This window comes from Calypte anna, chromosome 13 (genome assembly GCF_003957555.1).
Source record: "Calypte anna isolate BGI_N300 chromosome 13, bCalAnn1_v1.p, whole genome shotgun sequence".
Taxonomy (NCBI): Eukaryota; Metazoa; Chordata; class Aves; order Apodiformes; family Trochilidae; genus Calypte; species Calypte anna.
This window is the reverse complement of record NC_044259.1, coordinates 9,219,686-9,244,194: the sequence shown is the minus strand read 5'-3', so window position 1 is coordinate 9,244,194 and position 24,509 is coordinate 9,219,686. Positions and strand designations below refer to the sequence as shown.

Below are 24,509 nucleotides of genomic sequence, written 5' to 3'. Positions count from 1 at the left end.
AGCAAGAAATGTTTCTCTTATAAGTCAGAGAAGAAAGTTTAGCTCATGTAACACTCGCTATCCAATCAACTCTGCAGGCCATTAGCAGTCACCTTTAAAAAAAAAAAAAGTCATGTTGAGCTCCAGAGAAGGCAAGCAGAGCAATCCTTGTAATTAGTCTTCATGAAGTCAGTCTAGGTCTTAGTGGAGAAATAAAAGTTATTAAAATAGGTTGCTATTAAAACCCCTTAAAATCAAATGGTGCCACTAGTAAAAATAGCCCTGCTGGTAAGGGGAACTTGGTGGAGAATAAATATTACTTCCCTTATTTTGACAGAATGAGAAAATGAATGGCTGAAGAGATGACAACTGTGACCAGAATAGAGTATGATTCAGCTCTGAAAAATGCCCTTAATCTCTCTGGGAAATATTCTTATGACCCACTTTTACACTGAGAATACAATATCTGGAAAGCAAGCAGAAGATGAGAAAGTATGGACTGAGGCACAGGCTTCCAGCATGGGGAGAAGAGACTGCTGAGCTGCAGAAGATGAATCCCTCAGCTGCAGGGACTGTGCCTGCAGTAAGTCAGCAATGCCAGCAAAGAACGGGCACAATCCCCATCAGCACTGGAGTTACTACAAGATTCCATGTTCTAATCACCTGGCAGGGAGTTTTAATAAAAGCAATAAGTGGGAGATACTGGTGACAGCCAAACTCTAGAAAAGGAGAAACAGCCCCACTAGCCCCTTGGAAATCAGAGAAGACAGAAAAAACCAGGGAGAAACCAATAAGTGGGCACTTCCTCCACAAACATACCTCTTCACCACATCCCTGTATCCAGGGGCTTGTTTCTCTGACACTGCCTTCAGGAAAGGGCCACTGTACCTACAGGGACAAGCACAAAGAATCAGCTCTGTCCTCTTTTTCACCAAAGACCACATCACTACGTGGGCCAGTGTGTGTCTCTCCCTGCTTGCCATAAGGGCCAGGGCCCACAACAACAGCCAGTGTTGGGTGCTTGGTATGAGGTGGCCCCTCACTGAAGCTGGCTGTGCCACCTGTGTAGGAAGCAACATTTGGGCTCTGCCATGTGAAGCAGAGGAAATAAAAATGCAATCTTGTCTCCAGTTTTGCAGCAAAGCCATGGAGAGACAAGGCAGCCAGTGGTGGCTGCTGTGAAGGGGAGGACAAAGTCTAATGACACAGGAGCTTGAAGGCAGGGCAACATCTTCTGGATCCATGTCAATCCAATCCTTTCACCCCCACGTACCTGTGACTGGCTATCATCTTCCAGATGGATAAGAGAGTTCTTTTGAAAACCAAATGCTGCATGGGGTTATCCCAGTTCAGCTGTGCCCTGTGGAGGGAATATATTGCCAGATCATTACAAACAAGGCCAAGTAGGAGACAGCAATTCTGCTAGCACCCACCACATCCAGGTGGATGAAGCAGAGAGATATTTTGCTGTAGCTACAAGAAGTCTCTTGGGGTGAGATGGAGGAAGCATTCTGCATCGGGCTGCACGACTAAACATCCAGAGTGCAGAAGATGCTGGGCAGTATGTAGAAACAAGATCTGAGCTGAGCAGCTCCAAAAGGCAGGATCAGTTGGAGAGAGAAAGATCATGCTACTCTGATATTCAGTACTTTACTGAGGTGGATTTTAGTCAGCTTCTCATGCCCCAAACCCACCATTTTCCTTTGAAAGGCAGTGCAGGTGAGAACACACATAAGAGAACCTGCATGTGACTGACATGCCTGTACCTGCTGAGTGCTGATAACGCCCCTCCTAGGAGCTGGACTGGATGTTGCCTGACAAAGCATGATGCACAGTGCACAGAAGGCCTAGATGCCTCGAGGAAACATCTATTTTCCATTTAATATCTTCTTTAATCTCTATTCTTCTCATTTCAGCTGACAATTAATGCCCAAAATGCTGGCAGATCCAGAGACAGCACAAGTGACCTCCTTCCCTCTTGTTCTCCTTGGCTATTTCACCTTCCTGGAAGTGACCTGTGCCACACACTTGTTCTCATGTGAGACCAGGGAAACAACTTTGTTTTTTGTGCCTGCAAGAAAGCAGAATGAATTACTTACAGCAGTGCGCTGGCAGGACTTGTGGAATCCAGCACGGGGAATGCAGAGCTGCTGTCACTATCATCTTGATCCTGGGACTGATTATTCATTTCCTGTGGATGCATCTCACCTAAAGCTTGTTCTTCAGGTGTTTCTTGAGTCTTGTCCTGAAGGGCAAGGAGGAGAAGTGAGATACAGGTAAAATGGCAGCCTATCACCTGAGTTTACTGAGACGCCAGCCTGCTGCACATCCCCTTACTGCATCCAGGCTCAGCTGGGAGCTAGCTTGCTCTCTGCTAATCTGAAGGGTGATGTTTGACCTGATGCAGATCCCTGCTGTACTTCCCAGCTCCCCAGTAACATCTGTTTCTGATCTCTTGGATCATCACCACCTCTGGCTACTGCAAACACTGTGGTGCTGACTGGTACCCAGTTTGTGTCTGTCCACTTTCCTGGGAAGACTCATGGATGTGAGAGGGCAATCAAGAGTGAAGGTAAGAATGTGTCAGGCTTGTTAAAGCTCAAGATACAGATAACAGAATCCCCTAGAGTGCAATGAGTTTCCTCACAAACTCCCACATGAATATGTCAGAGAATAGACTCAGCCAGGAAGGAGAGTGTTGCTGTTGTTGCAGTGATTTGCCAAGAAAACGCTCAGAATGAGAGGCACAGTCTCAGAAGCTCTTTGGAGTCCACAAGTGGGATTGTGTGCCCAGGCACCTGAGAATCCTCAGAGAACAGATCTGAAGTATAGAGCAGACTCCTTGGGAACAAAGTGGACGCTGCTGTGTTTTGCTCTGACCACTGTGAGGGAACTTTGGGGATTAACACCATCCTGGCTGAACAGGCAGAATGTGCCTCAAAATTATTTCTGTCTCCAGTGCCCAAGTTTGCAAGGGAACAAATGGTGAATGTGGAAAAATGGCACTGTTCTTCCACTGCTACATTACTTGTCCCAGCAGCAGACTGGTGGGTGCCCACATACAGCCTCCCTAAACACAGGACTGATGCAAACCCAGGCTTTAGACAGTGCCTGCTTCCAAGACATGATCGTCTCCAAGGGCAGATGGTTATTGCTATCACAGCCACGTGGGCATGAACCCAGCCAAGCTGTGTGCTGTGTAACACAGCAATCAGAACAAGGCAAGTATTCTAGTCTTGCCTTAAAGCTGAGAGCAGACTGCCAGCTCCCATGAGTCACCTTTACACTGCCAAGGAGCAATTCCTCCAACTCACATCTGAGGGTTTGATCTGTAACAAGCTTCCTGTTCATAAAGATACATATCCATACATAAAAAACATCCTTACCCTCATGCATTATTTTTGCATTCCCCACCCTGATGTCTTCTCTTCTGTGTTCTAATTTCCCCAACTGAAATCTGGGACTTCCCCATAGAGATGATTTCCTTCACTGTGTCTTGTCTCCCATTCAGAGGCTGTCTTAGGGACCATCTCTTTCCTACCTCTGTTCCCAGGGAGTGTCCTTCCTCATCAACCAGGCTGTGCAGTTGACTTTCCTCTGCTGTCCCTGTGCCCTTTTCCTGGCACCTCACATCTTCCTCATCATCCTGCTTCCCAGAGGCACAAGAATCCCACTGAGTCTGTGATGACTCTGTGCTGCTAATGTGGAGAGGTGTCATCATCTGGGTTACCTGCAACACAGATTTACTGCTTCAAATTGTGAAGGCAAAAGGAAGAAAAAATAAGCAGCACAGATGCTATTTTTGTTTTCACTCACAAAAGCCCTTCCATTTTTAGGAACTCCTGCAAAATCTGATTAAGCCCCATGTTATTACTGCAGTGTCAGTTCACTGACATCTCAGTGCTTTAGGGCAAGCTGTGTTTTAGCACAGCAGCTGCCTGTTTGCAGTGCCAGCTTTAAATGGGAGGAAGGGCTAAGCTTGGGACAAGAATCAAGAGAACTGGGGGCATCTGCTCCTCTCACAGACTGTTTCTGTGTATAGCAATGGTGGATACTCTGAAAACCCTCATGTTTCAGAAGGGTATTAACTATACCATTCACTTTCTTGTCACACACCTGGAGAAGATTGTGGTCTTCACATATCCTCCCTGCCTTTTGGTAGTTTTCACTATCATCCTCCCACAGAAGCTCACTGACCTCCAGCTCATGGTCTGCTTCCTGGCTGCTCTCCTCTAGCTTCCCCACAGACACCTCTTCAGTATTCTTCCAGCTCCCTGTGTCCAGATCCAAGCTTGAATCCCAGCTGAGAAGTGACTGGATGTCACTGCTCTTCTCTGACTCACTGGGAGACTCCATCTCAGACTTCCAGCACATCCAGGGATGGCCCACCTATAAACAAACACAGGGACAGCAATCACTTTGTACCCTGATGTGGAAAAAAAAAGCCCAGCTCCTTTCCTGACATACTCAGAGGGCCAAAGCATGGGAAGACTCTGTGAGGCAAGCAGCCTACACCTAAACCCACACTTGAAAGAACACAGCTAAGTGCCATTTCAGAGCAACTGAATTTCAGGATTCTGGTGCTTTTGGTGTGCTGCCTGGGGGTTGGTGGGTTACTGTGCTCGGGGGATACTGAGCTGGTTGGGAGCGTGTGACTCTGTCGGACGCTCGATAATTCAGGTGCTGAAGCACCTTGCCAGCAGCAAGATCAAACCAAGTCATGCTGGGGTTCCTGAGCTGCTGATAGCTGTGAAACACCAGTGACTCTGAGGACAACTCATTTTGATTCCCTTTGCTGCCTCTGGTTAACTTTTTAAACTGTACCTCACTACAAACACCACAGAAATTTTGTTTTAAAATTGAGAGGTGTAAGTGTACCTGAGACAGAAGAATGATAACCAAGCACAGTCACACACTGACAGGGGAAGTTCTGCATACATTTCAGAAAATAAAAGTTAGCATTCTTTTGAGAAGGAAGAAACCATTCATTTAATTTCTGCACATCAGTCCATGCCTCAGTGTCTTCTGCATGAATCCACCATGATTTTTCCAAGTCTGGGGAACTGCTTGCAGAGTGAAAGTAACAACAGTACATAGCTGTTAGAAAAATCTTTTATCTTACCACTGAACTCAGCTGCCTGGGTGCTGTACCTATGGGGAATTCTATGCATTAATTACCAGTGTCTTTAGAGTTTTCAGTTAATTAGGTACAGCCTAATTTTTCCAGAATTTTGAACAAGCACATTTCTCACTGACTTCTTTTTGCATTCTCAGGACTGCTAGCACAGCTACCAATAAAGCTCATGGCACATTCCTGGAGAAATGAGGAATCCTCTGGGTGTGGGTTGAGAAAACTTAATTTATGAAATTACAAGCAGAGCCAAGATCCAAAAGGCTAAGGCTGTCCTTCTGAAACCTTTTCAAAGTTAACTTCAGTGGAAGCAGATAAATGTGATGAGGTAGTAGATAACATTACCTGCTCTCAGCTCCCAGCTAAGGGAGTTGGGCAAACTCTGATTTCACCTGAAGAGCAACCCCACACCTAAAGGGCCTTGCTGCACCATCAGCACCACAGCTCAGCTGAACAGAAAAGCCTTAGCCTAAGGTAGTCCAATCACTTGTCATCATTTTTCTGTACTCTGGTTGAGAGGGATAAGTACTTTAAAATCAAGAATCCCAGGGAATTTGGGTATAAGCATGGATTATAAAGACCTTCAGCCTTATGTTGGGTTTTACTAAATCCTGGAAGACTCGAGATGCCTGAGTGGAGAAGCATCAGCGAAAGACAAGCAGGATGAGTGAAATAATTATAGACTGCTTAGTTCCATTCCAATTCTGTAAAAAAAAAAAAAAAGAAAAATGTACAAAATGAAACAGACTTAACTTTTAATTAAGAACTGCCTGACAATTATGTTGGCTACATGTCACCAGCAAGTAATCATGATCAGACTGGAAAGTTTTAGTTTGCTTTGCAGAGATCAGACACTGTGCAACCCTTGCTGATATGAGAAAAAGCTGTTAGAAATAAAATGGCCTTTAAAAGAAACTTACATGTCAAAACAAGGAAAATGATAAAAGCCTTAACTCTAGCAAATGAAATGCAGAATCCACAAAGAAAGAAAGAGAAAAAAGAGAAGAACAATTTGCTAAAGACATAAAAGCCAGTAAGAACAACCAACCTTGTCAAGAACATCAGAAGCAAAGAGCTGCCAGATGATCAGGGGCGATGACGCACGATCAGTGCCAAACATCTCAGTGGAAAATAGGGCCAGTTGAAAAAACCAAATTAATCATCATTATCAGCAGTTGCCACAGAGGAGATCACACCAGAATTTCTCTTGGGATGGGTCTGAGAGATTCTTTCTAATTAAAATGTCAACAGGGGAGGTTTTAGAACAATTTGCATGAGGGAGTAAACCTTAGAACCAGCTGGGATTCACCCATGAGTCCTAAAGAAGCTTAAATATAACATGACCAGACCTATGCTGTGTAACCTGTCTTTTAAATTAGCTACAGTGCAAGAAAAACAGAGATGTGATTACTCTATCTGTCTGTAAAAGGGTGGATGTTGGGAGATGCAGCACAGTAAGCCTGAGCTCTGCACTAGACAGATTAGTACAAAGTATTAGGAAAAACAGTAGTCAGAGCATGAGATCATGAATTGGGAAAGATGCAATGGGGCTCTATGGAGGAAAATAATATTTAATAAAAAAAGTTAACCATCATTAGAGGCTATTAAAATGTCATGGGACCAGAGAAAATACTCTCTGAGGGAGAAGTATGGGGTAAGGGAAGAAACCAAAAGAAGGAATGAACATCAGTGCTTTGCATAATGAAAGGAAGTAGGCATGGCAAAGGTCCTCCCATGTGATGCAGCTTCATTTTTTCAACATGGACAAGGCCAGAGGAGACAGAGCCAGACTCTTCTCAGTAGCCAGCAGTGAAGAGAGCAGGAAATGATGAGAAGTTGTACCAAAGAAAATTAAGACTGGACATGAGGTACACATGTACTCCATAAGGGTAGGTAAGCACTGAAACAAGCTGTCCAGAGGGGTTACGAAATCTTCATCCTTGGACATTTTCAACACTTGACAAGGCTCCAAGTAACCCCCTCTGCCTCTGAAGCTGGCCCTGCTCTGAGCAGCAGACTGGACTGGATAAATGCTGAGAGGTCCCTTCCAACTTAAATTATTCCATAAAGTACCAGAAACCAAAAGAAAAAACCTGCAACCTCCGGAAACTAAGGTGATAAAAATTCAGATCAGAATTTTGTTTCCTATTTCAGTAGTGAAGGAAAATTTAACAAGTAAACTAACTAAAGTATTCTACATTTCTAGCAGCAACTGTAGGGTGACTCCTGATGGAAACATACCTGAGCCAATTAAGGAACCCAATGCAGCAGCCACAACAAATTTTAACACAAAACTTGTGAAAAACAAAGTAAGGAAACAATCCCTCTGGTCTTAAATCAGAATGACTCAGTTTCCTGCAACTAGCATGTCAGCAAGTTGCACTCAGTACACACTGCACGAAGAAGTGTAGACCACTCCCAGCTGCTGCAGGCATCAAGAGGATGTTAAGGGTTTTTAATCCCTGGAAGGTCATGGGAGCAGCAAATGGGCAAGTTTCATCTGACAGGTCCTATAAAAAGATGACTTCCAAAACTGTCAAAGAACTTAAAACCTCAGCTGGCATTGATGTTGCTGAGCTAAAAAAATGGCATTTCCAGTTGAGAGAAACAGTTGACATGCTCCAGTGTGAAATGAGATACCAGCATATCTACAGCTGCTGGAATCAGATTTTACTGAGTAGCCTTTACAAAACTCTGGGGAAAGAATGTAAGGTACATTTCAATACATCAGTCTCTTAAAGAAAGTTCCAGCAAGACTGCAGTATTTAGCTTCTCATAGTTAGATCTCCTGTTTCATCACAACAGTCATATTCTCACACACTCAAGCAGGGAATCTTCCCTTCCATCTGATCGCTGTGCAACACTCCAATGATTAACAGATTGTTTCTAATGTCAAAGCCTGGATGCTGTACAGATGACTGCAGATATCTGTATATTTGCAGATACTCAAGACAGGTATGCACGCTTGTACAGAAACAGGGTTCTTCACTGCAGAGAGCTGCAATGCTGAATATACCACACACCGTACACTGGATTTGTTCCCAGACTTTAATATACATACACATTTACACATCACTAGTAAAAATCTGTACACTTCACATTACAGTACATACGAGCCACCAGTTACTAGCTAACACCAGAACACTGATGAAGCCCAAGACGACTGCCCTAAAACAGGCAGGGGGGCTAGTCTTCCCCTCTGGAGAAGTTTCTTTGGGTTACACATTCTGATGAGACACTGCTTTCCAGAGGGTCAAGTAAAGAAGGCGGGCAAGGTCCCAGAAACGGACCCAGAGCTTCTCTTCCTCCCCCAGTGGCTGTTAACTGCCTCTTGCTTGCAGTTCAGCTCTGGATGCCAGGCGCTGGGATTTTCTGACTTCCCGCAGCATCATTTCTTCATCTTCATATCCGCCTCGATGGCGCAGCGGCGCCCTCTGGTGCCACCATCCTAGGCACAAGGCAAACATCAAGAGTTACACAACACATGAACACAAAATACCTCCTCCAGCATGTGGGGAGGTAACGAGTTGTGCATCTGGTAACAACTTTTCACTCTTTCCAAACAGGAGAAAGGGCAGCTGTCCTAAGGGGCCAGGGAAGGCCTGCCTGCCAACCTACCTAGAATTCTCTCTGGACACAGCACAGGTACTGGAATGTGCAGTGCTGCTGGCAGTCAGGGCAGAGAGAGGCAACCAGGCTCTTGCCCAGACAGATGCTCTTGGAGCCTGAAGGCTTTCTCCTAAGCGTCAGATTCTAGCTTGGCTCTTAAGATGGGAAGAGGAAACTGCTGACTAACCTACCTTATCAGCTGCTGATCCCTATGGGAAGTGCTCCTCCAGTTGGGTGACCCTGGCACTAGCTCCCTAGTTTCTCCGCATAGCTCCTGTCCATGAGCAGAAGGCGAGCTGAGAGCTTCCTCTGATCCGCTGCCCTCTCCCTCTGGCTGACATGCTGACTCTCCTGGAGTACTCCTCTGTCTTTAGATATATGTGAGAGAAAAAAACAGCTCTCCATCTTCCTCCCCTCTCTCCTTCTTGCAACTCAAGAGACTTGGAGATTCCCAGAGGGAGTATTTTTTTCAAACACTTCCATATCACCACAGGTATAGAGCAAGGCATTTTTGCAGAGTATCTTATTTGTTTTCCGGACCATGAATGATGAACGGGTACAGAGCTGACTCCTCACCTTCCCCAGACCCTTTGTACTGACTCGGGTGTGTGGAAGGGGCAGCTGTATAAGCATGAGAGATATAAGAACTATAGTACTGCATCATTTGCTCTGTCTTCCCACTTAGATAGAAAAAAAGCAGGAGAGAAGTTGTAGAAAAAGCAAAGACAGATGACAAAAGAAGAACACTTGGAACCAGAAGAAAAGACTGAAGCCCCTTCCAGTCACCCACGCTGAGAAAGGGGACCAAGATGTTTCTTTCCTAATTACCATGATTGTACAGCCCCTAAGTTAAACACACCCTGCTGCAGTGCTAAGGATGCTGTGAAAGTGCAGTGATTACCCAGACAAGGAGCAGAGCACGCTGCCAGCAATACCTGCTGCAGCCTTTCAATACTTACAAAGAGAGAGAGAAGGAAGGCAGGAGAGCCCATTGGGACACTGTCCTGTTAAAAGGCCAAACAGAAGGACTTATCAGGTATCAGATATGGAAATGCACACACCACATAAAAGCACTGAGCCCACGCATAAGCATAGAGAAACATGTGCCCCACTCCCCTTCCTGCATGGCATCAGTCTTATGCAGCAGGAACATAAAAACGGACAAAAGAGGGATATTGCAAGAGTCAGAATGCTAGCAAAGGGATATCCCCTCCTCAGCCATGGCAAGGCCTGGCCTACCAAACAATCTCTGTACTGTGCAGTGACCACTAGAACTAAGCAGGGAGTCCTTGCTGTCACAATGATGTGTGCACCAGCTGTAAGCATTTGAGATCACTTTGAGTCTGGGTGTGTGTTTACAGAAGGAAAAAAAAATCTACATCGCTAATTTAGATCAGTGTGGAAGTAAAAGCTTCTCTGGTGTATTTTACATAGCAAACCAGACTGGAGTGATTCCCTGGTTCTAAAAATCTGAGTAGGAAGTGAAGAACATGGCAGAGAATGGTCTTCCAATTCTCTACACCTTCACTTTCCTGTCCTATCAGGCCTCTTCCAATACTCTGTTAATTTCCTTACCGCCTTCATCACTTGTTTTTAACAACTGGGGACAGAAGTACTGGGATTACAGAAATAATTTGTAAGAACTGTCTCTGGGATGATGTACAGCTCCAGAGCTAAAACCTAATCAATGGATACATTTAGAGAAAAATTTGTTCATATGAAGGTGCTGGAGCCATTGCAATCTCCAAAAACATTCTATCTTTGATATGGGAACTTGATGCAGGATGTTTAGGTTCTCCAAAAGACAGGAGGTGCCCTTCCACAGGATGCAGCATTCTCACCTTCTCTGAAGCATCTTGCTTGCGAGTGGAGTCTCGCCCACGCAGGCTCTTTGCACTGATCCCTGACTCTGATGTTTGCATTATCAATTGTGTGGCCAGAAATTGCTGCAAGAAAACCACACTCTTAATATTCTCAGGCAAAACAAGCTCAGTTAGTGTGCTTCTGTTTAACCATCACAAACCACAGGCTGGGAATGACTGGGTCAGAGGCAGTTTCAGTTCCTTATGTGTTGCTCAGAATAAGTTCCTCCATTTACCTCAGAAGCCACAAGTCCTGAGGAACTATAAAGCTCCAGTTGAAACTCTGTTGTTAGCCCTGACAGGTGAGACATCCTGCTTCACAGGAAATTTTATATGGCATCTATTCACAGGACACAATTGCACGTGCTTTTTAAACCAGCACAAACCAGCACAGCAACCACAAGAAGCAATCGCGTCCCCTGTCATTCACCATTCTTATTGTTTCTTTCTGTTCCTGAACCACACCCTGGTTCTTGCTGGCCTAAGCATTTCCCTGAAGGAAGTTAGATTTGAAATTGGGCTGGGCTGAACCTAAAAAACATTTGGTGGGTTAGTTTTATATCCCCTGCAATCTAGTTAACACAAACACCTGAACTAGTGCAAGAGAGATGCAGGGAAAGAAGAGGTTACTTCATTCAAAGATATTGAGTGGAACTCTGGTCATGTATCCAGAAGCCTTTCCCATACTGATGGACCAAAGCAGATCATATGCTCTGTCCTGCACTGGCCTCAGCTCTGTAGTTTACCTGGATCTGCTCCAGGACATCTCGCTGCATCTCCACAGCCATGTGGTACACATCATGGTCAGAGCTGTTGTACATAACTGCATTTTGAAACATCAGCATGATATCACGCTGGAACTCAGCTGTGGTTCGTATCAGGCCATTCTCTATGTTCTTTTTGATGGTAGATAAATCCATTGGCCTAGGAAACAAACACAGTAAAAACAGCAACAGAAATATTTAACCCTCTCCCCTCTCATTTGTGAGCATCCCTGGGTCTATGACATGTCTAGTTAGGCCATCTATTTAATTTAGTCAAATAGGTTCTCTCACACACAGGCTGGGTTCATGAGTAGAAAAACTTCAGGTCAAAAGACACAAATTGTCCACCAGTTACCATGAATGGTAACAATGAAGTGACAGATGTCTCAGGAGAGGCATTTGCCTTCTCCAGGTATCACTGAAGGAGACACTAAGGAGCTAGAGCTACAGCCACTGAACTGTTAGGAGAGATTTTAGGGCCTAGCAGGGAATTCTGGTAATTCTTCGATAAGAGTTCACTGTCTGGGACAGTAAAAAATGCTTATTAAATAATACAAATGTTTGGGATTTCAAAGATGAAATTCTACCCTTGGACAGAACTAGTTTCTTCTAGAAGCAGATCAGCCACACTTTAGATTACAGATAAAAAGTGTTTTGTGTAAGTCAATGTACTTCATTCAAAGACAGGGCTATGTAAAGACACTTATCAGCTACTGAAGAAAACCTTTTTCTTCGGGAAATCTGTTTCTGACTGAATCATGCCAGAAAAAAAATAATTTTCCAAGTCCTGCAGTTTGCAAGGCAGTCAAAAACATTGTTCTTGCCAGAAATCCCTACACAAATATGCAAAACTACAGAGTTCTAATGAGAGAAAACTGCTGAGACTCACCTTTGCACAATACTGTGGTAGCCTGGTGCTATATCATCAGTTACAGGCTGCAGGAAGACATTGGCATATCTGCAGAGAGAAGGAGTTCACTTAGAGCCCCCTCCTTGCTGGCAAATATTTATTTAATGCACTCATGTTTATTTGTCTAAACAAATAACAGTATGATTCATCACCTCTTGGTACTAAGGCAGATGAACCCTTGAGATGGGAAATACTCATCTAGGATTACTCAATTCTTTCTGCCAGTTCCCAAAACATCAAACTCACCTGTGATTAGCTGCTGCTCTCCAAACTAGCATGATGGCTTTCTTCCAGATCTTCTGGGCCTGTATTGCTTCTTGGTCTTCACTGCACACTGAGCTGGGAAGAAAAGAATGGGGCTTCATTCAGCAGTCTGCATACTGCCTTGGAGCAGAAACCTTGGTTTACTTTGCCTTTCACATGCCTACACTAATCCATGCCAAAGACTGAAAGAAAAAAATGGGACCTGGTACCATGGTGCTGTCTGCACACTTGCACTGATAAGCAAGGAGAACCAGACAAATCACTAACAAATTCCACTTTGGACCCACCGAGTGAACAAAACAGAAAGGAGAAGACTATGCTCCCTCCACAAAACAGTCTGGGATTTGCATCTTCATTCCTGAGAGCTTCGCTGATACTCACAATTGTGAGGAGGCTGGGCTGCTGGGGATGGAGTCAGCTAACGTGTGAGATTGCAGAGGTGCATTATGGACACTGAAGCCATCATCACTCTCACTCACAGGTGGCTCATTATCCATCTCTGATAGATATCCCTCACCCTGATCTTCTTCTTTGGGTTCCTCCAAACTGGCAGCCTCACTGGCACCATCCTCATCATCCTCTTCACCCTGCCCATCCTGAAACAAAGGAGTTCATGAGTCTGCACAGCCAGCGACAGCAGCAACTCGGAGCCTCCAAAACGAAGATGGTTCAGCAAGCAAAGTGTTTTTCTTGCTTTATCTGCTGACAACTGTACAGGCACTTTCACAAAATCCTAGTCACTATCCTGCCTTACCTCTCCCCACAGACACAGAAACACATATACACACAGCCATACAGTGCTCAAAGCAATTAGCTCCAACTGCCTATCACCCAATTCTCTTCCTAGTGCAGAAAGCTCAATGCAAGCTTTGCTTTTCAGCAGATGAGAGCCAGGAAGCAGCAGCAGCAGCAAGATGTTATTAATGAACCCATGATGACTACAACCAATCCAGAATTACCTTCATCTGACTCCTAAACAGGACTTGGGCCTCCTCCTTCATTGACTCTGTGAAAGGAAGAAATACAGAAAGGTTGATTCCCCAAAGTAGTCTTTCCTACAAAAGCTCCTGCACCAATGCCTACTGTCCTGCAGTAATCACCACTGTTCCTACACGTGCCTTTTCTCCCTCCTCCCCAAAAAACCTGAACCATATCACTAACATCTATCCAGCTAATAATGTGCATGTAAAAGATTTCCTAGCTGAATTAAGTTACCTGACAGCTCAAATTTGTGCTGAACATCAGCCTGTGAGGAGTCTTCACTCACATTTGGGACTTGTGGAGGGGATGAATCATCATCAGGTGGGGTCTGGAGGGAAGAGAAATGCACAAATCTAGATGTTTGTGTCAGCTTACTTCAGTGAAGGTGTGGGCACATCTCACTCACCCTAACCTAACTCAAGGCAATGAAGTTCACTGAGCACCTTCCCAACAGCAATTCTGCACATGGGCGGGGGGAGATACATAAAGGGACTGCCTAAAGCAGATCTTCTCTGCAGATCAAACAGATCAGCAGCATGACTCCCAAAGAAACAGTCAGTCACATTCATTGAAGGGTCACCTTCAGCCCAGCAGTCATCCTTCCTCTAAACTTCTTTCCTACCTGCCACAACTGCTTCTTTCTTTCCCCACACCAGTTCCAGACAGCCTCTCTGTGCACATACCTCTGTCTTCACTGTACTGTGCACTGCATCTTCTCCCTTGGTCGATTCTATCTCGATTTCAGAAGTCTCTCCTGCTGCTACAGATGCTCTTTGATCCTCTTCAATCTCTTGACTTCTCAGCTCTGGTGTTTCTGTCACTCTTGCAGTTGGTAGGATGGTTTCCTCAGGGCCCAGCTGATTCTGCTCCTGCTCTGCAGGTTCAGTCTTTATTTCTGATCCCAGCTCACCAATGCCCATTAGGTCTCGAATTCCCTTTGCCTCTGGCTCCTCACACTCCAGTCTCTCCTGCTTCACAGTCACAGACACTTGGGGTATCTGGGCCTGTTTCTCGTGCTCCTGACGAATTGAGTGTTCCCATGGGCCAGGAAGTGTCTGAGGGTCATCAGTATCTTCACAGAAAGAAGAAAGAGCAGCTTCAACAACTGCTGCATCCAGGACTTCAGGGTGGTCGTCTACCTTTATTGCCAAAACAAACACAGCAGTGCAGGCCAAGGTCAAAAAGAGGAATTAAAAAAAATGTTCATGTTATAGGGCAATGAGACAATTGTGGAAAACCTGGTACTGGGTTTACAAAGTTGCCTTTCACAGCCAGACTTGTATCCCCTCCCTGCAGGGTCTCCTGTGCAGCTTCAGTTTCAGAAATACATCACTCCTGGACAGTATGGTGCAAGCAGTGCTCTTGTGTCTGCCAGAGATGTGACCTACAGCCTACCCATCATGAGGAAGATGGGGATTTCTTTCTGCACTCTGAAGAGGAGCACCAGGATAAATGTGGCAGGCTAGCAGCAGTGGTGTCACAGGCTCATGCCCTAATGATCTGGACAATGATCGTAAGAATGGACATTTTTGAATAGTTATTTCTTGCTTGTTTAAACTCACTAAATTGGTGAATAGTGATCACTTGACATTAACCTAACTGGATGTGGATCAAAAGGCACTGGCACCTTGCTTTGCCTGTTTACCTTGTCCTCAATGATGGCTATAATATTTCCAACAGTATCGAAGTCCAGCTCTTCTCCTGTATAGGACACTGCAATATCCATTTTCTCAGCCAAATCCAGGTCTTCTTTCCCATCCATGCAGTGATCTTTGGAAGACCCTGCAGTGCTGGCAGCTCCAGAACCCAGGCACTCTTTCTTGATGGAATCAATGATCATGGATATTTCACTGCTGTCCATGGAGACTGTCACAGTATGCGAATCAGACACTGCCTCCATGGAAACACATGCTTCTGGCTGGCTTGCTGCACAAGGACAAGAGTGACAATCAGAGACCAGCCTGGAGAAGTCAAGGTCACATAAAAAAATAAACATAAACACCAATCACAAGTACCCCAGATCTACACACAACCTTAGAAAAATTAAAGACACATCTAGGTTTGCTTTGTGGAGACACAGCGAGACTCCAACCCCTGAACCACAATCCAGCAATATACCACTACCACCCCACCCAGAAAATCCTGTTTAAAACCATCTGTTTACTCCAGAAGCCAGTCGTGACCACCCTTTCATCAAGTCTTAAGGTGATGAAAGGCCAGCACTGAGCTTGCTGGGTGCTGATCCCAAGGGAATTCCTGTTTTCCAGCAGTGTCCGACCTGTGAGTGCGTGGTTCAGGAACGCACCTGTGGCTACGCTTTCTGGAGCTGCAGCTGGTGGCACAACCGACGGTGCTGACAGGGTGGGCATCATGACAATGGTTGCCTGAGACACAGGCTCTACGGGGGGTGGCAGGAGCTTAGCTGGAGGTTCGCTGGCAACAGCGGAGAAGGAAGCAAGAGGTGAGGTGAACTGTGCAGGACCAGCTTCTAAAAGCCGAGAAAGTGTAGGAGCACCTAACAGAGAGTAGAAGGGAAAAGCACATGAGCAAGAAGCAGCCACCACTGAAGTCCACAAAGCCACCACTAAGCTCCTCATTGTCTGGTGGCTTCTTCTAGGAAAAGACACTGAAAGGTACCTATGAACAGTCCCCAAAGCTATATAGAGAACCTGCACCAAAACTGCCCAACTCCTTGGTGTGCGCAGTCTGAGACAGACTCATGAAGACTGTGGGACACCATGTTCAACATAAGGGGGCTGGACAGGCTACACATGCAGAGGTGACCTTCCAAAGGCTCACCTCAATACAACTGGGGGAAATCCAAAAAACAGGACTGAGAGAGCCACACAAGGTAAGCCAAGACAAACAGTTATCCCAGGAGCTGGAAGGGAGCAGAGGGAATCTTGGAAGGAAGCAAAGGGGATGTCTTTGCAGGCCTTTCCTGGAGAATTCCTCTTGTATCACAGGTTGCTGCTCATTTTAGCTGTAATTTCCAGTCTGAATTTATTGAATCATCTGGACCAAATTTACAGGTTTTAATGAGCAGATATGGATAAGGAAAGTGAGCTTATTCATATGGAATAATAAACAAATGAATGGCATAAATCCTCAGTTGCAGACAATGTGATTAAACCACTGGTTAGCAGGAGCTGTGAAGAAAGTTCTCTGTTTTTTCTGACAAGGCCTCTTGCAAAGACTCTTGCACTGCCCGTCTCACCCCACTGTGGAACTTACTCTGGAGCTCACACTCCACTGTGGTCTAATCCTCACCAGACCTCTAATCTAAAGCAGACATATGACATGAGTTCTCCAGATTCATAGGGAGCTGCAGTTTGATACAATGGCAATCAGATACTCGGTCAATTTTTTCCCAAACCCTTTCCCAAATCCTGTCAATTAAACCCTTTCTTTCTACATTGAAATGTCTGGTATTAGCCAGTGTCAAAACCAGGCAGCATGGACCAGGCAGCAAAGACTAGGCAGCATGGACCAGGATCAAACAGAATCAAATTGTTTTGGTCATTTTAGATCTTGGCACTCTTTTTTTCTGTGAGGATTAAGGTCTTCTTTAAAAAAAGTAGAGGGGAGAGGGACGGGGTACACAAAAAGGAATACATCTAATCAAGAAGCCCCCAAACCAGCCAGGCTAGATGTCCTTCATCTCTCTCCAAAGAGAACTGACAGAACAGTCTGAAGGTACATCTGAAGGGAGAACTGTACAGGGAGAGTCCTGAGTTACCTGAAGCAGCAGGAGATGCAGGGACAGCACCAGGTGCCGACTGCATTTCCCCACTGTGCAGCACTGGAAGGACGCTTCCTACCTCCAGCAGGACTCCTGAGCTGTTTATGTGACCAGAAGCCACTGCCATCTCATTTTCACCAACCTGCCAAAGGAAGACACAACTGAAATTCCTGTAGGTACCAGCACATCAGGGATTTTGTGCCAGATATGTACCTCTACAACTAAGCCCATCATTTGCTGCCTCAGCATTTCTTTTGCACTCCTGCCTGATGCCCCCTTATGCAAGTGCACAACATGACTGAAATTAGTGGTTGTTCTTCAGCTACAATACAGTTGCAGTGCCACCTTCCTTTGAAGTCAGGCCAACACATCATTTGGTTTACCTCAGATCCTCTGTTAAGAGCCTCACAATCCTTTACGGGTACCAGTTTCTCTGCCCCCTGAGATGGCACAGATTTATTCCTTATTGTGAGTTAATGGAAATGGAAGCACCAAGATGGAAAGCAATTCTTTCAAGGTCACATAGTAAACTTATGACAGACTTTGAAGCAGATGTAAACCAATCCAGTCAATACAAAGAAAACACAGTCTCCCAAAGCCATTGTATTTCCTTGCTTGACCCTTTCTTACATTGCACCCTGCAAAATAAAAACCCTGCAATGTTTACATGAGCTACTAAATACAAACAATCCCAAATCTGACTTAAAAATAAGCCAAGAGCAATACATCTATTCCATCACACAAGCACTAACACAGGGAATCTGTGCCATGGGCAGACTGATGACTGCTCTTTTCCAGCTGTGCTCTGAACAGTGCCAGCAATGGTCACCCCCCAGAACTTCCCGAGTCACTAACACCAGAAGAGTCAAAGTGGATTGCTATCACAGTGATTTTAGTAACTGTCTACAACTACAAGAAGACTGAAGCACTTCAATATTTGCCATAAACCCCATTAAAGGGCTCCCTATTCCTATGCTAAGACCCATTAAAATACTGAAACTCAACTTCCAGCCAAGATGTAGGAATCACCAAAATACCTCCATGGAGACTGATAAGGAAGATGCTGACTAACACAGCCCCTCCCCTGGAGAGAACCATTTCCTCTAGCAAAACCTGCAACTCCACTCCTTATGTCTGAGGGGAGAGAGCCAATCCTATGTGGTGAATGATTCCTGCAGTCCTGCACCCACAGTACTGCCAGGAGAGGGTTCCACGTCTGTGGGACTCATGAGAGTAATTATATCTCTCAGATATCTCACTTCTGTTGGGACACTCACTTAAACTGCATGTTTTTAAAAAGCCTTTGCAGATCTCCCTTTTCCAGTGGGAGAGTCTGGAACAAATTGTTTGTGTGCTTGTATATACGAGCAGAGAGCTCCATACCAGCCTGGGGCTTGTGGGTAGGAGACTGCCCTTCTTCAGCAGCTCTGAGAGCAGAGGGGAAGGAGGCGGAGTTGCTTTCTGTCCTAGCATCTTTTTCTGGGGTGAATCATCAGTGACTGGGGTCATGGGGGTATCCAGGGGAGCAGAGCCTGGAAGGGTGTCAGGGATTCCAATGAAGGAGGCAACTTGGGTGCTGGGCAATGTCCCTGGAGTGACCTGAGAAAGAAAAAAACCACACTGTTCAAAGCCACACTCCACCACACGGACTAGCCCCACTTGCTCCTTGCCCCAAGAGCATTGATCCAGCACACCATAGACACCTACTCCATTCACTCACTACACTGACTCCAGGCATAAGCTTTCACCCTTCCCCTGCCCTGTGGCACCATTTCCCAGGCACACAGAAGACTACCTGACCAACCCGTTGGTGCCCCTACATAGCCTTTGATCCAGGCACCTGATCACCACAGACATGGAAGAGGACAGGTATCTTGAGCAGCACTGTACATCATCAACCACACTACAGCATTACCACAGCAAAAAGTCTGCAAAACAAGGCACGGGCTTCTACCCAGGCTCCTGATCCATGATGGATGCAGAGCCCCATGTCCCAGGATGGTCCTTCCCTCTTACCATGGGGAGCACCCTTACCCCTGGACTGGCCTCGTCCATGGCGGGCTGAGAGAGATCTCCCAGAGCATAATCTCCCCCTGGGGAGGTGGAGCCTGCAGGGGAGCGAACCATCACACCCGTCAGTCGTCGTGGGGGGTTCTTAATGGCCTGACGAGCTGGAAGAGAACACAAAAAAAGTAAGATCCTGGGACTCCACCTGAGACAGTGCCCAAGAATGACCTCTGATTTTATCCTAAAAGACAAAAATGTATGCTGTAGGAATTTCTTGTGTGACACCAGGCTCTTCTGCAGGTTTCTTTCCCTTCTCAGAAGTCTCTACATTTTGCCCTGTTACAAATACACTGCTGGAAAGAGAACTGTTTACAAATTTTACAAACGTTTATACTGCTTACAAATTCTGTGTCATGGAATTCCTCTTAAACAGGTCTTAAGAAGACTCAGACTTCCCCAAATGTTCCTATGAACATACGCATCTATCTCTTGAGGAAAAGGAAGGAAGCTCATTTCCACCTTACCCTGATAAGCAGCATCTGTAGCCTTCCTTTTGACTTCGGCCTCCTCCTCCTCCATTTTTTTCTTTCTGTACACAAAAACAAAACCTACTGTCACAGTTTACCAATTCCCCTTACTCCCTCCTGCATCTTCCTGACCCCTACCCCATTATCTCCAGCCAACTATGACCTGCCCCTGTGGACTCAAGCTCAAATCCTCTGAGGAGAAAAGCAGAGTCAGAAGCCAGAGAACACCACACTTGGCAGGTAGTTTAACTTCCAGCTGATTATTAAAATGGAGGAAAGCATGATGTTGCAAGTCATCACCTAATTCTTCACTGAGAAACTCCATAAGATGTTTCAAACAAGCTGCTGCCTCCCAGTCTAAACTAAGTCCACCCTCAGAGGCCAAAGCATCTGCCCAGCTGCCCACAACCCAATGTACATAAAGCAAGAGGTCTGCAAAAAGCTCAGCATCAGACAACTATAATCTCAGAAGAAAGCATGATATGGAAATAATTAAGTAACCCACATCATAATCTCATTGCACAGCTCCTCCAGCCTGCTATCCATGTGCCCAGCCTGGATCAGCTCTGCATCCTTCTTGAGTTGCCTGTAAACAGAAAACTTCTTACTTACTCATCACGGAACAGCATTCCCTAGGAAGCATTTTTATCTGACTTAGGCCACTTCTTCCCAACAGGACTCCTAGGCACACCACAGCACCACACCTCTGCCACATACCTGTATTTCTCCTGTGTTTCTTTAATCATTTTTTTCAATTCCTCAACTCGTTCTGCAGTTAGTTTCCGCACAATAACATCTTCCACAGTTTCTACAACTTCTCCCTTCTCACCACGTTTTCTTCTATAAAATAAAGAGAAAACCAAACCAGTTCAGACATGAAGCACAGAAAGCCCCAGGTCCCCTTTGATAAACTGTGTCTGTCTGCCATTTCCTGAAGTAAATATGGACCAAAAAAAAAAAAAAAAAAAACCAACCTCCTCTTCCAGTTTCTCTTAAATGATACTGGACAGCACAATGTTCAAACAATATTTTCAGAGAAATGATTCTTAAATATGTCCAGAGCTAAAGACTTTAGGAATGCATCCATGATTTAAACCCACCACAAATTCTCAACCTGAAAAAAATCAATCATTCAACTTCAGAGAAGATTCTTACTACCTACAAGGAAATACCTACTTTTTTTCTTCAGTAACTCTTAAGTTCTGTGCCTTTGCAACTCTAGTGTTGAAGATCATTAAGCACTATCAAAAAAAAAAACCTTCTAAACAGAAGCCTTTAGTTTAATTTGATCTGAAGTCCCAAAAGAAAATGCTTGTATTTAGGAGTGAGAAATATCTGAGACCACAAAACTGTAGTTATAGCACTGATATAACCTCTACAAGCCTCTACAAAATAGAGAAGTTTCCCTTTCTCAGCACTTGATGTCTTTTCTATCCCTATTCTGAATGATGATTTTATGTGTAAAGCTTCTCATCGATAAGACTAATATCCAATGTTCTATTCCAGCCAAGCAGATGTTTCTTTTTTGCAGCATTATGTCCCCAAATGCACAATGCAACTCCTACAAATGGGGCTGTGGCAAAGAGGCCCCAGTCACCATGCCATGTAACTTCACTGCAGGAGGGGCATATGGAAGATGCTAACAAGTACACAGTGACCAGTTTTAGATCCATGTAATACTGAAATACTTCAGCCTTTTGAAAAAAAAAGGCAAAGAAACATGGGAAGCATATTCTAAGGAATACCTTGGGCTTGCCAATCTCCCCCATCTGCCATACCCTGATCCCACTGTCCACCCATGCCTGTGATCACAACTGAATTTCCTCATTCCTAAGCTCCTTTTGGGTGGAGCACTACCAAGTCCTTTGCTTTCAGAACCAACAAGCCCCCACAAAATTGCTGCAGACTGCACTCAGTTCAGACTTTGTACTCACTTAGGGGTCTCCGTGGTTTCCAAGAGCTCTGAATACTGAGATGCACAATGCTAAGTGGAAACATAAAAGGTCAGAGAACACCAGAGTTACAATCAGCAAGCCCTTATCAACAAAGCCTCAAGAGCACGTACTCCTACTTCTTCAGAGGTCTAATGCTTTATGAGCTTATCTAAGAGTATTCTCTGGAGTTTCCACCATGGCCATGAACTTACTGTAGCACAAAGTGAGGAAGTATATTTACTCTTTTACTCTATTACTGCCCAGGCTAACAATTTAAAAATCAAAGCAAGCATGATTATAAAACTGTAGTCATAACATTTCTGCCTGTGAATACAAACTAGAAATATTTCAATAGAGAAAACAACATTATATCAAGGCCAGATTCATAACTTAACAGAAACAGTACCAAACAGTACCAGGAACACCAAACTTCCCAACTTCACCTCCTTTTATTCTCTTATCTCTTTGTTCCTCATGTGACAAAAATCCCACATGCTTGCCCAAACAGCAGGACACACCAAAATACATGGGCATCCACAGATTCCTGCAGCAAATAATTCCACAGCTTAATTAGATGCCTAGTGAAGAACAATCTCTTTTGGCTTGCTTTGACCCTGCCCCCTGTTAAGTCTTATTTAATAACCTTTAAATCTTGTACTGGGCAAACCACTGAAAAATTAATCATTATTAATCCTCAACTTCATGCTACTTCTGATTGACATTTGTCATACACCTGTTACTCATTTTTTTTTTTATGTTAAAGCTCCTACTTTACTCAGCCATCCCTTACAAGGAAGCTGTTTTATGCCTTTGATCCAATGGTACTATAAATTCAAATTTAATTTCAGAAACAGAAAGAAGTATTCAATTTATAAAAACCTAATTAAAAAAATTATTTTTCCTATTTTTTTTATAAACAAGAACTACATTCTATTAGACAGCTGTCTTACGTCTCCCAATGCAGAACTCACTATTTCCAAGACTCAAATGTGTGTATCTTACCTTTTGGGAAAACCAGTCAGGTGGGCGTCCTGGCTCTGCAAAAGGTTTGATAGCTCTGCTGACTGAGACCCTGCAGGTGACAGATGGTGAGTTACCATAAAGTACTTTCTTCCCCAACAAACGTTCAGAGAAAAGATGCTGACCTATCCTAACATTCATAACTGAATAGTTCCCATAAACACAGAGAACTTGACAAGACAGAATTACTATAAGGGTTGGACTTGATGACCTCTGAGGTCCTTTCCAACCTGGCTAATTCTATGATTACATTTGGGAATTATTCAAGTACACACCTTGCACTCAAAAATATTTGCCTGTTCCAAAACAAACACCAGCTTCCCTCCCTGACTGTGAAAAGCAGATTTCTAACTTCTGGTGACACAACTGGATTTCCATGAAAAACACCCTGGTGAGGGGAAAACGCAGCAAAACACAGCTACAAGTGCAGAAGCAATACCCAGGAGTCTGTTACCAAATACCCTCCTTGATCACTATCACTTCTTCCAATTTTTGTTGGAATAATGTTACTCTCTGTTCCAATTAACACACTTCTGTCTTCACACAGAAATTAACGAGAGCAAAACGATTTTCAAGGCACACATCTATCACTCCTATCTTTAATATCCCCGCTGCATTTTGCACAAAGTCCACCAAAAGCAGCAGCCTTTATCACCACCTGTTGCACCGGGAGCCGGCTGCGTGGAGATCCACACACCGGGACATCCCGTGCTCTGCCCTGGGTGCCCAGCACCGGGCACGCCTCTCGCCCCGCTCCCTTACCAGTTCTGGTCCCCGCTGCGCATGACGGAGGAGGCCAGGCAGAGCTTCTCGCGGATGGACCAGGGCTCGGTGGGGCCGGCGCTCAGCAGCTTGTGCTCTGCCGGGAGAGGGGCGGGACTGGAGGAATCCAACGCGGTACCGGGGACCCCGCGGTACCGTAGCCCCGCCCCCTCCCGTAGCCCCGCCCCCTCCCTCATGAGGCGTAGCCCCGCCCCTGCCCCGGGGACCGTTGGCCCCGCCCTATCCGCTCGGCCCTACTCGATTCTCCTCTGGCCGTTCCCCTGCCTCCTTACTACCCCATCTCAGCTACCCCGGGCCACCGCCGGTCCCTCTCCGCCGCCCACCCGCTCCGCTGCCATCGCTCCCCACGGGCCCCGGCACTCACTGCCCGTCCCCGCCGCCATCTTCCCCGCCCGGCCCGAGAATAGGCAGGGCGGAAACCGCGCGCAACGCCCGCCGGGAGGAGCGCGCGCAGGCGCCCCCAGCCGTCCCCGAGGCTCACGAGCGGCCGAGCTCTCGGGCCACGCCCCCGCTGCCCCACGGCGGGCGCTGATTGGCCGCCCCGCGGGCGCGGGCTCCTATTGGCGGAGCGGGCGGGCGGCGAGGTTTGAAACCTCAACAGCAGGGGCCGTGCGGGGAGCGAGCGGGGAGCTGTGCAGAGAGGAGGGGACGCGTGTGGGGAGCTCTGCGTGGGGTTATAGGTGGGACTGCCGAGGTGAGGGGAGGCTGGAGAGGGGGGGGTGGTGCGGGGTGGGTGTCTCTGGGGAGCGGTGGCGGTGGTTTTGGAGGAGTCCTGCGTGTCAGCCTGTGCGGGCAGGCACCGTGATGGTGATCTCTGGGGTTGTGTGGGGCGGCCTGGGCGCAGCTGCGTGTGGCTTTGTGTTTGGCTTTGTGTGTGCGTGTGTGGCTTGTGTGTGTGTGTTTGGCTTGTGTGTGCGTGTGTGTGGGGTGTGTGTATGTGTGGGGTCCTGTGCGGTGGTCGCTGCACGTGTTCTGTCTCTGGGATACCATGTGGTG

General features: G+C 45.8%; 1 protein-coding gene across 3 annotated transcripts; it reads right to left on the bottom strand.

Moving 5' to 3' along the window:
* Positions 1 to 8,144: 8,144 nt before the first annotated feature.
* BRD8 (bromodomain containing 8) lies at positions 8,145 to 23,950 on the bottom strand. Of its 3 annotated transcripts, XM_030458799.1 has the most exons (22): positions 23,878 to 23,950; positions 23,493 to 23,589; positions 22,713 to 22,782; positions 21,711 to 21,760; positions 20,494 to 20,616; positions 20,282 to 20,362; positions 19,774 to 19,838; positions 19,277 to 19,413; positions 18,626 to 18,841; positions 17,240 to 17,384; positions 15,806 to 16,015; positions 15,146 to 15,426; positions 14,184 to 14,639; positions 13,735 to 13,828; positions 13,479 to 13,525; positions 12,901 to 13,115; positions 12,502 to 12,594; positions 12,235 to 12,303; positions 11,328 to 11,505; positions 10,561 to 10,665; positions 9,679 to 9,723; positions 8,145 to 8,558 (listed from the first exon to the last, which is right to left on the bottom strand). In XM_030458799.1, the coding sequence occupies exons 1-22, from the start codon at positions 23,894 to 23,896 to the stop codon at positions 8,499 to 8,501; spliced, it is 2,856 nt and encodes a 951-aa protein (XP_030314659.1). In that variant the 5' UTR covers positions 23,897 to 23,950; the 3' UTR covers positions 8,145 to 8,498. The 3 variants fall into 3 exon arrangements, with proteins under 3 accessions (XP_030314659.1, XP_030314661.1, XP_030314660.1); XM_030458800.1 differs by lacking the exon at positions 9,679 to 9,723 and having other exon boundaries at positions 8,151 to 8,558; XM_030458801.1 differs by lacking the exons at positions 9,679 to 9,723; positions 10,561 to 10,665.
* Between the last annotated feature and the right edge of the window lie 559 nt (positions 23,951 to 24,509).

What these genes read in the sequence shown, in the direction of transcription:
- BRD8 (XM_030458799.1), bottom strand. An exon ending in TGTTTAGGAGTCAGATGAAG is followed by an intron (nt 13,116 to 13,478) that starts GTAATTCTGGAT and finishes CCTTTGTTTCAG; the next exon opens with GATGGGCAGGGTGAAGAGGA. An exon ending in CCTTCCTTCTCTCTCTCTTT is followed by an intron (nt 8,559 to 9,678) that starts GTAAGTATTGAA and finishes CCTTGTGCCTAG; the next exon opens with GATGGTGGCACCAGAGGGCG.